The 16,704-nt window shown below is 45.6% G+C and overlaps 1 protein-coding gene across 9 annotated transcripts in view; it reads left to right on the top strand.

The window, feature by feature from the left end:
• Positions 1–329: 329 nt before the first annotated feature.
• PUM1 (pumilio RNA binding family member 1) overlaps positions 330–16,704 on the top strand; it is a 140,640-nt gene continuing 124,265 nt past the window's right edge. For 8 of the 9 annotated variants that reach the window (XM_075908743.2, XM_014579270.4, XM_006134560.5 and 5 more), the window contains exons 1-2: positions 330–469; positions 7,840–8,213. In XM_075908743.2, the coding sequence (XP_075764858.1) occupies positions 7,851–8,213 (363 nt within the window). In that variant the 5' untranslated portion in view covers positions 330–469; positions 7,840–7,850. Of the gene's footprint in view, positions 470–6,186; positions 6,282–7,839; positions 8,214–16,704 lie in introns of all 9 variants that reach the window. The other variant, XM_025190430.3, reaches the window with a different exon arrangement.

Genomic DNA, 16,704 nt, shown 5'->3' with positions numbered 1-16,704 from the left:
CATATGGCATTAGGCAGAGGCGACTGGTAGCTGTGGGCAGAGGGGATGTAGGGAGGGCCACCCTGAGGACATGAGGTAGCACCCAATTTAGCAGGTACAGTTTTGGTGGGGCGGGGAGGTGGTGCACCCCCTGAGAGCTACCATGTTTTCTATGGGGCTGCCCAGAGCTAGGGTTGCCTTCCCCCTCTCTGGGCGTGTGCTGCACCCAGACAGATGCCCAGGGAGAGCGCCCCGCGCCGCACGCAGGCCCGCGGCCCAGGGCGCTGATGCTGCACTAGCTCCCACCCAGCCCCTGCCTGGAGCAGGGAGCCTGAGCCGCCAGCAGGCTCGGCCTAGCCGTCCCATGATGCAGCGCGCCGCCCCAGTCCCCAGTGGGCCGCCATGTTGTCGGAGTGAAAGGCAGGGGGAGAGGCAGCCCGCGAGAGGCCTGGGGAGGGCTGCGATCCAGCTTCATCCTACCGCTCCGCCCGTGAGTATCGGGGCCGGACCGGGCCTGAACTGGGCCCTACACCCCCGGGGACCGGGCAGTGGCGCCATATTGGGGCTAGGGGCTCGAGGAGGAGCTGGATGGGGGCCCCGAAAGGCAGCGCCGGCCGCTCGCGGTGGCTGGGTCTCGCCTCTCGCTCGGTTCCTTGTGCATGTTTTGGAGTCAGAGCAAGGCCCCTATTGTTATCAAAGGGAGGAGGGGGGAGGAGCGGGGGGCCCATACTATTCCCTAACCCCCTCCAGCCCCCCCCGCAAACTCCATTAACCCTTATCCTTGGTCCCTGTGAAGTTGGGGCAACCCCCTGCCCCGATCCTCCCGAGGAGAAGGAAATCGTCCTCCTTGTGGGGGTGCTGGGGGTGGTGTCAAGCCATTGTGCTTCCAAAAAACAACCACCACCGAGGGTTTGTATTGTCTTGTATGTAATTCATAGTGTGCTTTTAACCTGGCTTTACAGCGTTGCCGGGGAAGGAGAAGATTGGGGGGGAGGGTGTCCCTAAATGTGATAAATAGCGTCCAAACCATTCGTAGCTGGTACACAATTCAGATTCCTAGCAATAGGAATTGCTGGGGATTGTGTGTGTGACACACACATTCGTGTCTGTGTAGTAATATATAACTGGGGGTGCATGCATTTAATTCTCAAAAAAGTGATACATTTGTATTGTCATAAGCGTCCCAGTATGTTTATGGTTTATGCTTTATAAATAAATAGTTGGGTTTAATCAATAGTTGGGTTTTTTCTGAGTCCTGTTATGTATGTATGTGTGAGAGAGAAGGGTCTTTATCCATTCTAGTGGAATGGAATAAAACGCACACAATACTTTCTTACTCTCTTTTCCTCCTTTCTCTCCCCGAAATATTGTTTTTTGGATAATTTTAATTAAGCAGTTTTATTTTGAAGTGAACACTGGAGCTTGTTCTTTACCCCAAACTGAGAGAAATTCCTGTTTTTTATTTTTTCTGTTCAATGTTTAACTTTGTTCCAAGTAGAAATTTTATTAAGCAGATAATGAGTAAGGAATTTCCTTTTATTGAGAGGGTGGGCAGTTTAGCATGTATCTTATGACGTGTTTTAATGTTGGTTTAAGAAGTTAGTTATCAATTTACCCACTTCCTGCTGTGTTTCCTTAGGTTTTAATGAAAATGTGAACTTTTGTTTGTGTAGGCCAGATGCCTCTTAAACAATGGGTAGGCAGTTGTGATTTGTAGTCAAACTTTATGGAAAAAATCGAGACGTTGCAGATTTCCTAATATAATTTTGTTAAGTACATTTCATGTTCAAGTTTTTTAAAATACTAAGTTTTAAAAAATCAGAGGGCTTGGAGAAAAATTTAGAACTCAATAACTAGTTGTAGTTATGCTATGTGCAGAGTACAGCTATTTTTTCCCAAAGGCTACCACTTCTTGTAGTTACAATTTGTTTAGCAGTATACCCAAAGTTTTTTCTTAGACAGCAAATTACATGCAGCTTAAACGGTTGTTTTTTATAATATAAAACTATTTGTTTGCTACTATGTGTGTGTTTGTGTAAGGGGGAAATAAACTTACGTTAATAGTAATTTCACTTTGGCGCAGTCCCTTTTTGTAGTGTCCAATAGGAGGCTGTTTGTTTTGTAAATGAGTAACTCTCATGGGAAACTGTTTTCAAACTCTTCCTGTATTTTATATGTAAAGAAAATGAGATCCAGTAGTTGCTGGCTAGTTGTCCAGTATGCATTGTGTAGGTGACTTAACATACACTGAAGTGCTGTATGCTATGAATGACAGTATTCAGCTGTCTGCTACATTTATCACAACATTTCTATAAAAACATGCCTCACAACTAAACTTGAACTTCCCATCATACTTCCCCCCTCCTTTCAAAATGTCTCCTGTGCCAAGTTTTCTGTCCCGACTTGGGATTGCCTTCAATGTTAAATAAAGGAGGAGGTTCCTGAGCGCACAGACAGTTGTACAGAATGCAATAATACTGTTAGATCTTGATTGGGATTTTTCTAGTGTCAAGAGAATAATATTTGATAATACTACTTTCCTGTGTGATTTGAGGGAGTAAGAGCTGGCCCCTCAGTTGTGGGAGGGAGAAAGCTTGATCACCCCTTCATTTCAGGAGTAATGATGGAATCTTTAAAAGGTATTTTTTGTAAATATATAGCAGATTGAGACTTAGAGGAACAAGTCGAATACAGAAAAGGACAGGCCCCTTCCCTGTTAAATGCTTTGAAAATCAGGAGGCAGCTGAATTCCTCTGTATTATGTGGTATATCACTTATGTGGTGTAGTTTTAGAGAAATCCTTCAGTTAGGTCACAACTGCTACATCTTCTCAGTTACATGTCACTATTTTGTCATGACCATAATAGAAAATGATGGCATGTTAGTTTGTTAGTAGAGCATTAAGGAAGTTTTGTGTAATATGAACATTTTAAAAGAAAAGTTAAAAATTGGAACCAAGGGATAAGAATAGGGTATGTGGGTTTTTTTTTTTTAGGAGTTCCTCACAACATACTTTTCCTTTTTTGTAGAAATTAGTTCAGCTTTACTTATCCATAACATTACTCTGGAATGCCTAAGTACTTTGCCACCATCATCAGTTCCTTATAAGAAATTAATGATAGAAATAATCCTTTTTACCTCTTCTGCAGGAGAGTTTGATTCATTTTTGTTTGCTTTGTGTGTGTGTAGAACTTACTATAGGAAAGCTTAAAAAGTTTATGCTGCTAAAAGAGTACCTTGTAAAAATTATACAGCTTTAGTGATGAGACCTCACTACTGTGCTATCTACTTTAGGGAGGGTAATAATTTTTGATGGGGGGGGGGGGGAACCACTCCAAGAATTTGGAAAGTGGTTGAGGGCCACACTCTTCCATGATATTAATGGATGAGGTGTAGGTTCTGGAATGGAGCAGGGCGGTACAGAGGGGAACTTGGGGTAACGGAGTTTGGGTGAAGAGGCAGTTGTGACCTGGGGCACTGGACTGGAGTTCAGGGGTTGGATTGTGACCTAGGACAGGGAATTGGAGTACAGAAGGGGTGCAGGGATTTGGGTTGTGAGCTAGGGCAGGAGGGAACTGTGATCTGGGGCAGGGAATTGGGGTGCCAGATCTGGGAGGGAGTATGGGTGCAGGAGGGGGCAGAGGATTTGGGTATGTGGAGTGGGAGGCAAAGAATAGGGGAAAGGAGGGGCTGGGGTGCCAGAGGCAAGCTCTGGCTAGGAGACTTACCAGCCAGCAGCCTATTCCTGAATCAGCCTGCCTGCCTGCCCTGTCCCTGCACAGGCTGCAGCCATGTGCTCTGTGAATAACTAGGAGGCCCTTGTGCTTCATGGCTGCCTGTTATTGAAACAGGCAGTTTCCTTTGGCTAGTTTCTGGCCAGAAGGCAGCCAATGGGATTTTGCTGTGGGTGGGAGCAGCTCCTAAAGCCTCTCCTCCCCCTTTTCCCCCTCCCCTCTCCTGGCTTAGTTTTTAAAGTGAAACCTGCCCTGCCGCCGCATTTCTGAGCGGTGTACGGGTGGGGCACGGTAAGCCTGCCTGGGACTGCGCAGCATATGCGAGAGTATTTTGCCCAGGCCTGGGCTATTGTATATTTGAGAGAGTTTTTCTGTTTGTTCAAGAGCTCTTCCTAAATGGTGAGAGCTAGGACCACCAAATTCATATACAGCTTCCTCTTACCTTGCTTTAAGTTACAGTAAGAGTTTGGTTATGCCTGGAATGGGATTGCTTCTAATACAATCATATAGAAAAGAGGCAAAATCACCAGGCAGATGAAAGGAGCCGGGTGGGGGTGAAAGGATGAAAGGAGCTTTTAGGGATGATGGCGAAGGTTGAACCTCCCTGTCCCCCTTCCTCCCAATTTGTATGGGGACATTGTTGGCTGTTCCTCTTCATCAGGGAGCATGGGGAAAGTGCACAGTTTGCTGCATCCCTCACTCTGTCTGGGGAGTGCACACTTTGCTCTCGCTTCCTGACCGACAGGAAGGGGAAGAGCAGGCAACTCAGGTACAGATCTCAGGAGAGAAGAGGGCCTTTGGCCCTCCCCACCAGTACACTTCTCCACCTACAGCCACTCCTCACCCCTCCATCCCTGATTCCTGCACGCTCCCCCCTTCCTGCTCTGAGCCCCTCATTAAGGACCCAGCCAATTCTGGGTAAATATGCTAGTACAGGTTGAACCTCTGTAGTCCGGCCTCCTTGGGTTCCAGACCAGGGAATTTTCCAGCCCACGGGTGGTCAGTATTATCTAGCAGCATTATCAACACTTCCATTGCTTATTGGGCTGTTATTGGGCATTTAGGGGTAAATTAGAGCTAAATAACAGTGCAGAACGCTGAGAGCTAGAACTGGTTGCGGTAAACCAACTTTATGGGACCACGGGAAATTTGGCCACACCCATGAAAAGTGGACATCCAACTAAAATCATTCCAGACAATGAGTGTTTCAGGAATAGGGATGTAAGCGAGTAGTAAACTTCTCGACTACTCAGTAGGCTTAGTTGAGTGGAGTACTTGACTACTTGCTCCCCCCCTTGCTGCCTCTGAATGAGAGGCAGCGGGGATGGGCGGAGAGCTGGTGTTGTGGGGAGCTGGGTTAAGAGCTGATTACCCCTCTGCACTGTCTCAGCAGTGCTTCCTCTCCTCTGCAAAGTTAGAACCAGCAAGGTTTTGCTGAATACATTTATTTGTACAGTTCTTTGAACATGTAAGATGATGTGCATAAGTGTAGAGTTACCTGTTTATATTGTTCTAGAACAGTGGTCCCCAACCATTTAAGGTTGCCGGGCGCCAGGGAGCGTGGCCGTTCACCTGCCAGGCGCCAGAGGGCTGGGCTGGGGCCCCCCCATAGCCGTGTGCCCGGAGATGGGGCCCCCCCATAGCCGTGCGCCCGGGGCCGGCGCTGCCCTCATGCGCCGCGTGTGCTGAGCACGGGTGGCCAATCCGCGGCACTCCTGGGGCTGGTGCTCACCGTGCACCACGTGCCCGGGGGCATTTGTGGGCGCCATGGTGCCCGCGGGCACCGTGTTGGGGACCACTGCTCTAGAAGAACAAAAACTGCATTGTAAACTTAAGGAGAGGGGAAAAAATCCTATTAATGAAGTTTCTATATTCACATACCTCTAATTGATGAATGTGAAAAACACTTCAAATTTGATTGGGGTACTCTAGGTGTTTTTTAACTAAATTAAGATTTCTATTGTCATCTTGTACTGCAACTATGAAAGCTTCAGAGGGGTAGCCCAGTTAGTCTGTAACAGGAAAAACTTAAAAACCAACAAATAGTCTAGTAGCATTTTAAAGACTAACAAAACATGTAGATGGTATCATGAGCTTTCCTGGGCACAGCCCACTTCTTCAGATGACCCTCAGAAGCTATGAAGTTGTTCCTAGAAGTCACTTGTAGAATTTAACTATTATTAAAATGTAGTGTGGTAAAAAGAGGAGATGCTAGCAGGGTTGGGCCCAACATTTTCAGTCAAGATACACAAGGGAGAGCCTCAGCATGAATGTGGCAGTTGACTTCCTTTCATGACGGTATGCAGTCTGATGTTAATGGATGATGGACAAATTCTGCTGTTAGTCCATATTTGTGGATTCTGCATTAGAGGATAGAGTGCTTGAAGGCAATGGCAGCAATTGACACAAAGTTTAGAATTCAGAGGCCTGTTTAGCATTTTTAATGATACTTGAATTTCTTCTGATTTCATAGAGATCATCAAGTCCAGACCCCTGCCCCTCACTGCAAAACCAAGCACCGTCTACATCATCCCTGCCAGATACCTGCCTGCATATTTTTTATATGAGGTGGGATTTACAGAGAGCAAACCCCCAATTTTCTATCAAGGTGTATAGAATCTTCAATGGTATCACTGTCCATGTTGGATTATTGGTCTTTTTGCTTTCACAAAACAAAAAAGGTTCATCACAGCAGCACCACAGATTTGACCTCTGTGGTCTGGCACCCTTGAGACCTGACCTTTCCCAGATTAGGGACTTTGCTGGAACAAGGGTTGTCATTTCTGGACCCCCTTCAGCCCTGTCCTGACCCCTGCCCTCCCAGCTGGCTCCTCCCTCTCACTGGCTCTGCTGCCCTGTCATCCACCTCTGCACACTGGGCTCCTGCTATTGTGCCCAGCTCCTTCTGCCACGCTCAGCAGCCCTGCTGCCTCTGAATTGTTTTCCCTCTGTCATGCCAAGCAGCTCCCCTGCCGCCTTCGTGCCCCAGGCTCTCGGTGCTGCACTGTGCTGCCCCACTGCCTCCATGCCTCAGGCTCCTGCTGCAGAGCCTGGCTCTTGCTTCTGGTCCGGGCAGCCCTGCTGCCTCTGCATTGGGCTCCCATTGTCCTGTTGAGAAGCCCTGCTGCCTTGCCAGCTTGCAGGGCTCCCAGCGTTAGCCCTCCACTGGGACTCTCTGGTCCTGAAACATTTGTGGTTCTGCCAGTTTTGAGGGTTTCAACCTGAATATTTTGGGGTTAGTGATTTATTAACTGATTAGTACTCACTGTCAGAGTATAAGGTAGCTTTATGGGAGGCATTCTCTTTTTTTGCTTTGTTTGTTATGTGGGACAGTTTCTACAGCCAGAGTTTAGGTTTTCTTTCTCTCCCATCAAGTAACTGAACTGAGGCTGTTGGCTCATCTAGCTCTGGAACATTCTGTGGGTGTCTCAGTCAGAGGTTAGGGGGTTTTTTTGGTCAGAGAATGTCCCATAAATGTGATTATATCTTACTGTCTCATGGCCCAAACAAGCCTTCGTGTTTACAAAAGAGTGCCAGTTATATCTGGGGCAGGACTAATAATAGCATGTGTACCAATCATATTTTAGGTTTGAATTCAAAGAACTGCCTGATGTAATGTTTTTGAAGTGAACTTTTGAAGAGTAATCGAGTAGTACTTGCATGCAAATGACAAATCCTGTAGCAGAACTGCCATTAATATCAAAGTTTATAAACCTTGATGTTGCAATTTAAATTCCATTACATTCTCAAGGTTTTTTCCCCAGAAGTTTTCAGGGCTTAATTTTAGATTAGATTGAGAAAAATACTAGTATCCTGACCCGCACAAGAAATTTCACTGGCACAACTTGGTGGTCTGATTCCAAGAAAATAGGCACCTATAAATATATTAACTATACTGGCAACATCCTGTAGAATAAACTGTCATTTAGACTAGTATGTATTTTTAATATATTGTACTGAAATGAAGTTTGCTAAATTTAACTTTGAGAGAGATGGGTCAGATGTGACTAACAGGAAAATGTAAACATGTCAAAAGAAGTAAAGATTTTTTTTTCCTGATGCAGGCAATATGTGTTTCATCAGTTATTAATATGATTAAACATTGGAAAAACATTTGTCTCCCTAGGTGTTGGTGGAATGAGCGTTGCGTGTGTTTTGAAAAGAAAAGCAGTGCTCTGGCAGGACTCGTTCAGCCCCCACCTGAAGCAGCACACACAAGATACAGCTAATCCCAACATGCCTGTTGTTTTGACATCTGGAACAGGGTCCCAGGCTCAACAACAGCCAGCTGCAAATCAAGCACTTGCAGCAGGGACACACTCCAGCCCTGTCCCTGGATCCATAGGAGTTGCAGGCCGCTCTCAGGACGACGCTATGGTGGATTACTTCTTTCAGAGGCAGCATGGTGAGCAGCTTGGGGGAGGAGGAAGTGGTGGAGGCGGCTATAATAACAGCAAACATCGCTGGCCTACTGGGGATAACATTCATGCAGAACATCAGGTAATAAAAAGAAAAAAGTTAAATATTTCAGACTGAATGTATGAACAAATCAGGCTTAGGATAGCTGCTTTTAATGAACCTTCTTAAAGCTTAAGCTGGTTATTGTGCAGTTTGGATGGTATCAGCTGGACTTTTCCTTTCTTTTCAGAATTGTAATGCTTCATCAGTTATAAATGAAATGCTTTCTCACTCTTGATAGAATTGAACTGGAAGTCCCACTGCATTTTCTGTGATGGTAGTTAAAATGAATGTTTGAAAAATTCATCTCTATTTTTTGTTTTTGTATATGAGAGCCAGTTTAGCATTATCTGTTGCTTTCTTATCAAACCCCATGCTGTGGTAAAATTCATTTTTATGTAATGGTATTACAGAACTGTGTTGTCTTTTAAAGCATGTAGGGATGAGGAAATCTTCGATCTCTAATGAAATGCACAGCTCTGATACTTGTCTGCAGCACAAAGAGAAGAGAGGGAAAGGGGATCGAGCATGGTTAATTGAACAAGGAAGAAAGTTCATAAAAAGCAGTTGTTTTCCTATAGGTTAGGAACAGGTCTTTGCTTTCACATGTATTTAATATCCTAAAGAATAGTGGGATACTTCTACTGTGCCTATAAATGAAGAAAAGGAAGACAGAATTTAACTGTTAGCTGTGATCTTTATCTTTTCCAGCCAAAAATATGGTTTAAATCCCAGCCTAAATTACCCTATATGCTGTGTCTTAAGTGAATACAGGCAGTCTCCGACTTACGCGGATCCGACTTATGTCGGATCCGCAGTTACGAACGGGGCTGCCCCAGAGTACACGGACTGCGGGACCTCGCGGTCTTGCCGCCCGTGTACTCTGGGGCTTTCTCTGAGTCTCCCTGGTCTGCAGACCAGGAAGACGCAGAGCAAAGCCGCGGGGGGGGGAAGGTGCTCGGACAGCGAGTCAGCCCAGGCGCCCCTGGACTGCTCCGCTGCCGGCTTCCCCGAGGCTTTGCAAAGCTTCGGGGGAAGCTGGCAGCGGGACAGCCCAGACGCCCCGCGGCTGTCCCGCTGCCGGCGTCCTCAGAGGCTTTGCTCCCCATCTCCCTGGTCTGCTGGTCTCCAGCAGACCAGGGAGACGGGGAGCAAAGCCGCGGAGGACCCAGGCGGCGGGACCGCGGTGCGTCTCGGTCCGCCGCCCGTGTCTTCCTGGTCTGCTGGGGTGGGGGGGGGCGCAGCTAGTACGCCCTCCTCTCGCCCCCCAGCAGACTAGGCTTTTCTCCGGACGCCTGTGGCAGAGCAGCTGGGGTGCTGCCGGTTGGTCCAACCCAGCAGCACCCCAGCTGCTCTGCCACAGGCGTCCTGATTTAGCCGCTGCTGAAACTGACCAGCACTGACTACAGGAAGCCTGAGGCAGAGTTGCTCTGCCCCGGGCTTCCTGGAATCAGCTGCTGATCAGTTTCAGCAGCAGCTGACTTGGGGACGCTTGGGGTTTTTAAGTTGATTCTGTATGTAAGCAGCGGCTGAATCTGGACGCCAGTTCCGACTTACATACGGATTCAACTTAAGAACAAACCTACAGTCCCTATCTTGTACGTAACCCGGGGACTGCCTGTATACCACTGCTTAGCTATCTAATTGTGACATGTAGATAACTCTTCAAGTACAGGGATGAACTTAAAAACCTCCCTTTGATAAGGAGATAGACACAGTGTGTGGAGGTAAGCACATTTTTTTAAAGTCAGTGATTTCCAGAAATCTCTTCAAAGCAGCAGGAACAACTTTTCTTGTAACCTCATAAAAACTTCAGCATTGCTTACATAACTATTTGGATTTCTGTCAAAATAGGAAAAAGATAGTGTTTTAAATTATGACTGTTTAAATTCACTGTTTAAAGGAACACAGCCAATTAGTAGCATGCCCAAAATTTAATATTCAACTTTATTATAACTTGGTGTGACACCAACTCCACTCTAAAAAACTAGTTTATTTAAGCCATGCTATCACACAGTTTGAAACACAAACCAGCAATTAATACCTGCCCCCTCCTCCCACCAAAAAGTGTTCTGCTTTTTCTGCAGGACTATTGAACAAGTAAACACTAGTATGCAACTTGAGTAATGTACATGTGTAACAAGGAAGTAAACAAAGAACTATATTAATTTCAGTTCCTTCAGCAGCACAGGATAAAATCCAGAATATGACTCGGAGCTAGCAAAAAAGTTGTCAGGGCCTTCTAAACTCACTTTTAAAAATATGCCTCATTTCTCCCGCGCAAATACAGTATTCAGCTAAAATGTGCTGGGCGAAAAGTCATGTGTTGGACTCCATTCTGGAATGACTGGCCATTAGTTTAAGAAAATTCTCTTAACTCTGAAAATCTGAGTGATGTTACAAATTGTATTCCAGCTTTTATCTGTTGAAAGATTTAACTAAATCTTTAACTTAGGTGCTGTAGTCAGGGCATAATTCTTACTGACTTCTAAATATTTTACAGTTTCTAAAATTTGCTTCTATTAAGTGATAATCAGTAGGCGCCAAACACTGACTAGAGTGGGTGTTAGGGATGTTAAAATGAGGTTAATTTACTAACTGAGTAGTTGATTGGGGAAGGGAGCCTGGCTTGCTGTGGGTCTGGGACCAAACCCTGCTGTAGTTCTGCAATTTAAAAGGCAGTAGGAGCTGGACTGCCTGTTTGAAAACCTAGTTGGGGCTTTTTAACTTTTTCAGCATTTAGGAGCAGTGCTTTGTTTGTCCCAAACATGAGGACATTAAATGCAAAAACATTCTGTTAAGGATGTAATTTAGTGTCACATGTTCAGGAAACGTACAGCAGTATCAGTTTGGCAGGTTTGAAAGTATATATAGCATTTTTTCTGTTTTTCATGATGATAGAGTTGCTTCATATATTATTGCTGTGACGTGCATGCTTTGTAATACTCACCTTAACACAATTTGTTATGCCCATAATGGGTTAGTTGCTTAATATTGTGGTATCAACTGTGCAGACTACTTATTGTTTTATTCAGCATATCCTTTTTGAATTAAATGAAATTAAAGATCATTTAAGGCTCTCCTAGAACAGGACAATGATTTGGATTGGCTTGTTTTACTTCTTATCCCAACAGTGATTTCCTGAATACTTTTAACTTATATGGCTTTTGTCATTTTCTTTTCCTCTTGGGCCCTGATCTTGTAAGATGTTCCATGTGGGTACAGGTGTCTGCCAATATGTGCCTGCAGGATCAGTGCTATAGTCCTGTGTATATCATCTTGCGTCATGAATTACTCACTTTTAAGAAGGCAGAAGGAGAATATCTGGGGCCTAGGTTGGAGGCATGTAGTTAACTTGAAAAATAGGACTATGAAATAATCAATAAAGGATTAAAAATAGCATTTAAAACCCAAATTTGCACTAAACAAACTTCCATTTTGTGTAGTATTTTCCCTCTTCTTTTGCTGATTTGGTATCTGTTCAGGGCCTGAGTCTGCACACTTCAATCTCACTGCAGTCAGTGGTAGTGGTTGGATGCTGAGCACTCTGGATCGGGCTCTCAGATTGTAAAGTTTTTAAAGTGCGGAACAATCTCATGTAGCATCTGTCTCAGTTTGGGCTCCGTATGTATATCTGCAAGTGGTGCGGGAGTTGTGCTGTAGGCAGTAAAGTGGAGGGTAGTGCTGAGCATCAGGTGAGGAAAATCAGTGGTATCAGAAGGTCATACAAGCTAATTGTGTTAATATAGTTTACTGTGAAATGGCCGGGGTTTAGGAGGTTGTAGCTAAAGGTGGGAAGATTTTTATTTATATTTTTTAAAATAGTTGCTTCTTAATCCATTTTTGTGCATCTTGGTGTCAACTGTTCAGATGTAATCTCTTGTCAAGCATTTTTGGGCTGGGATCTCAATTTCTCTGGCACTAAAGAAATACCTGAACATTCAGTAAATAACATTTCAGCCTGTATTACTACAATGGCTATTAGGGATGTTAAATTTCGATTAATGATGGACTTTCTGTCATTTAAATATAGTAAGAGCCATCTGTGAATCTTGCTACATTTAAAAGGCAGAGGCACAGTGGGGAACTTGGGGCGAGTGGGGACTGCTTTGAGTCCCCACTCCACCTGGGTTCCCACTGCACCTCTGCCTACCCTGCCACTCTCCTACCCCTTCCACCTTGCAGAGAGAGGACTAGGGGAAACTGACTTTTAAACCAGCTCCCCACAGCACCGGCCCCTTTTTTCTCTGCTGTGTGCCACCCCAGATGTTCCTGCACAACCCCCTGGGACAGGGTTACTGAACATGTGGCCTGTCTGTTTGCAGCCTGTGGTCCCGTTTGGGTTTACACGGGGCTCAACACACAGTCTGCAAGTGGGATCCTTTGAACATGGCCTCCACCACAACGGCGAATCAATAGAATGGTCTTCTGTTGATACGCTTTAGTAGTTAAATTCCTGGACTGTCATTGCTCATTAAAAGTGCTGTCCTATGAGTGGAAATCGGGTAAATATTGCATTTTATTAATATCAGCAGAACTGACTTAAATGGAGCTTGTGTGTTGTGTAGTCTTCCTTAATGTTTGTATTCATGCCCGTCAGTGTGAAAAGCTATTTGCATATATATTTGCATATGTATATACAACCACACTTTAATTCACGGCCCTCTGCATGTGCTGTGCATATCATAGTGGCCCACTGGGCTTCCACAGTTGAGTAGCTCTGCCCTAGGAGGGCTTGCCCCAAGTTTGGGGACTGCCGTACTATAGGTTGATTTCCTAAAAACCTGAAGGATCTAGAACTGTGGCATTCAACACGTGGTGGCTGTTTGGCTGGTTGAGTGTGACTAGTTCGCTATAGTGAACTGGTTGGACACCACGGGGTCTAGAAGTATTTGCAAAACCAGTATCTTTTTGTCTTTTAAAATTTAATTGATTTCATTTGCTTGTATCAGGATCTGCCTGGCCAGTATATTTAACCCTTAAATAGGAAAAGGGTGAAAGTTCAAGACACGTTTTGTGTCTTTTTACTTTTCCTGCTGTCTGTGCAGATTTCTGTTGTGATGGTGTTTGTTGTTATGGCACTTCTCCAGGAAAAAAAAAAAGAATTGAGACCAGGAACTCACTTCACATAGGACACTCAACATTGATCAGATAGGAGTTCTGATGATTAACAACTTAGGCTTTATTTGATCTGATGCTGAAAGACCACATATTTTATTACAGATCCTTGGAGCCATCAAGTCCCACTACAGGAAAACACTTGGCCTAGAGATCTTGGAAGAGTTACCTTCAGCACTTAAAAAAATAAAATAAAAAGCTTAGAAAAGATTGTGCACAGATGTTACAGAGGGATATTAGGCATGGGCTAGGATTTTTCCACTTTTCACTCAACTGTCGCTTCCTTAAAATTCATTGATAGCCTCTTCTCGATTACAGTAAACTCTGCTCCAGGCATCCCCAAGAGCAGCTGGGGTGCTGCCGGGTTGGTCCCGCAGCCCCGAGGGGCAGTGCTATGGGACCAACCCGGCAGCACCCCAGCTGCTCTGCCTCTGGCTTCCCCGATTCAGCTGCTGGTCAGTTTCAGCAGTGGCTGAATCAGGGAAGCCAGGTGCAGAGCAGCTCTAATTGTCGGGCTGCCCGGAGCACTTCCTGGTTCCCCATGGTGCTGGACCATCAGGAGAGCCGGAGCATTGGATGCCGGACCAATGGAGTTTTACTGTACAAGACTTTTGTCCAAAATGCAGTTAATGGGTAATATGGAAGTCTGTCGTGGTGTGCAGATGTGAGTACATTTTTGGGGGGTTTACTTTCTTTGAGAGAATCTTTAATTAGCTAATAACTAGGAATAGTAGGACGCTGCAGGGCCTCTGAGGCATTATCCAGGCACTCAGGAAGAGAAATATAGTGAGGACATTTCTGGTTTGCCTGTCTGTAAAGTGATAGGACTCTGAATGGGGAAGCACTGAACTTCTTAATCAGTATTACACATTTAATTGGGCATAAAATACCATTCTGACTTTTTACCTCTTCCTAAGCAGCCTCCCTGCTACGTTTCCATTTGATTTTTGGGTTGGCAAACATGCTCAAGGGTTGCCTAAGGAGGGGATCATCTCCTGTTTCTTTAGCACAGTGGTTCTCAACTCTTTGGCCCGTGGCCCACCTGGCTCAATGCAAACCTTTCTGTGGCCCACCAGTTGCTAATGGAATGTTGCCATTAATGACATAATTATGCCCAAACCATTTTGCTAGTGCTGCACTGAGGGAGAACGGTTTAATTTAAATGATTAACCAGATTAAGAATTTTAACTTTCAAGTTAGTTTATCAAACTTCATTTTAAATAAAGTAAAATATTAATTTATGTCCAACACAAAAGGTTTCAATGTTTCCTTTATAGCAGCGGTGAGGAATCTTTTTTGGGTCGGGGGCCAGTGACCCACAGAAAAATTAGTTGGGCACCACCAAACTAAAAAACAAAAAAACTCCTCCAAAAAACCTCCAATCCTCACTGATGTGGTCCCTGAGACACCTCACTCCTCTGGTAATCCAGGGGTGAGGGACAGGGAGGACTGGTTCAGGGCTTCGATGGGCCAGATTCATTTTTCTGGGGTGGGGACAAAAATGAGGGGTTCAATGTAGGGATGTACTAGTATAGTCAATCGATAAGCAAAAGCTTATAGGCTAATGCTATAGACTACACGCATTTCCCCTACACCATGCCAGTACATTTTTTTTTTTTTTCAGTAGGCTGGCCAGGAGCCCAGCTCAGTTCTGGCTTGCAACAGGCACGGGACCTAGCCCTGCTGTGGCTCTTCATTTAAAGTGTATTAGGAGCTGGGAGGGAGGCAGCCCGGCTCAGTCCTAGCTCACGCTGGGTCTGGTAGCTCAAAGTCCCGCGTCTCTCCTCCCCACCCCCGCCCTCCGACAGGGACTGTTGCCACCTTCTCAGAAACAGCAGCACAGGGTGACAGGCAGCCGGCTACCAGTGAATGGGATGGGGTGAGGGTGCGAGGTCTAGGTGGGAGGTAGGGTACAGGAGCAGTCTGGGGAGTATGGTGTCTGGTTAGGAGGGATGGTGCAGGAGCAGGCTGGGAATGGGGTGTCTGGCTAGGAGGGAGGGTGCAAGAGCAAGGGACGGTGCAGGAGTAAGCTGGGGGCATGGTGGATGGCCAAGGATGCAGGAGCAGCATAAGGGTGCAAGGTCTGGGCATGAAGGGGAGGTTGGGTCCAGCCCCCTGTCCAAAGCAGAACCAACCCCAACTCAATCATCTAAAAGGGTGTCATAAGGAGGAGGGAGAAAACTTGTTCATCTTGGCCTCTGGGGATAGAACAAGAAGCAATGGGCTTAAACTGCAGCAAGGGAGGTTTAGGTTGGACATTAGGAAAAAGTTCCTAACTTTCAGGGTGGTCAAACACTGGAATAAATTACCCAGGAAGGTTGTGGAATCTCCATCTGTAGAGATATTTAAGAGTAGATTAGATAAATGTCTATCAGGATGGTCTAGACAGTATTTGGTCCTGCCATGGGGACAGGGGACTGGACTCGATGACCGCATGAGGTCCCTTCCAGTCCTAGTATTCTATGATTCTATCCCAGCCAGGGCTTTGTCTAGCAGGGACTTAAAAACTCTAGGGATGGAGATTCCCCTACCTCCCTAGGGAACCCATCCCAGTGCTTCACTACCCACCTAGGTAAATAGTTTTTCCTAATATCCAATGTGGACCTCCCCCACTGCAATTTGAGACCAATTTGAGTCTCTCTCCATCCTCTTTAGAATATTGCAGGCTGCTATCAAATCCCCCCCTCATTCTTCTCTTCTGCAGACTTAATAAGCCCAAATCCCTCAGCCTCTCCTTCTAGGTCATGTGTTTCAGCCCCCTAATAATTTTGGTTGCCCTCTGCTGGACCCTTTCCAATGCGTCCACATCCTTTCTATAGTAGGGGGCCCAAAACTGTATGCAATACTCCAGGGCTGCGTCTAGACTGGCATGATTTTCCGCAAAAGCAGCCGCATTTGCGGAAAAACTTGCCAGCTGTCTACACTGGCCGCTTTGAATTTGCGCAAGAACACTGCCGATCTAATGTAAGATTGTCAGTGTTCTTCCGCAAATACAATGACTCTCCCGTTCCAGAAAATGTCCTCTTGCGCAAATACTTCTGCGCAAGAGGGCCAGTGTAGACAACTGAGAACCGTTTTGCGCGAAAAAGCTCCGATGGCGAAAATGGTGATCGGGGCTCTCTTGCGCAAAACTGCATCTAGATTGGCACGGACGCTTTTCCGCAAAAAGTGCTTTTGCGCAAAAGCGTCCTTGCCCATCTAGACGCTCTTTTCCACAAATGCTTTTAACGGAAAAACGTTTTCGTTAAAAGCATTTGCAGAAAATCATGCCAGTCTAGACACAGCCCAGATGTGGTCTCACCAGTGCCAAATCAAGGGGAATAATAACTTCCATAGATCTGCTGGTAATGCTCTTCCTAATGCACCTTAGTATGCCATTAGTCTTCTTGGCTACAAGGGCACATTGTTGGCTCAT

Source organism: Pelodiscus sinensis, chromosome 26 (genome assembly GCF_052426305.1).
Source record: "Pelodiscus sinensis isolate ZL-2025 chromosome 26, ASM5242630v1, whole genome shotgun sequence".
In the NCBI taxonomy this organism is placed as follows: domain Eukaryota; kingdom Metazoa; phylum Chordata; order Testudines; family Trionychidae; genus Pelodiscus; species Pelodiscus sinensis.
This window is presented reverse-complemented; position numbering and strand designations above follow the sequence as displayed.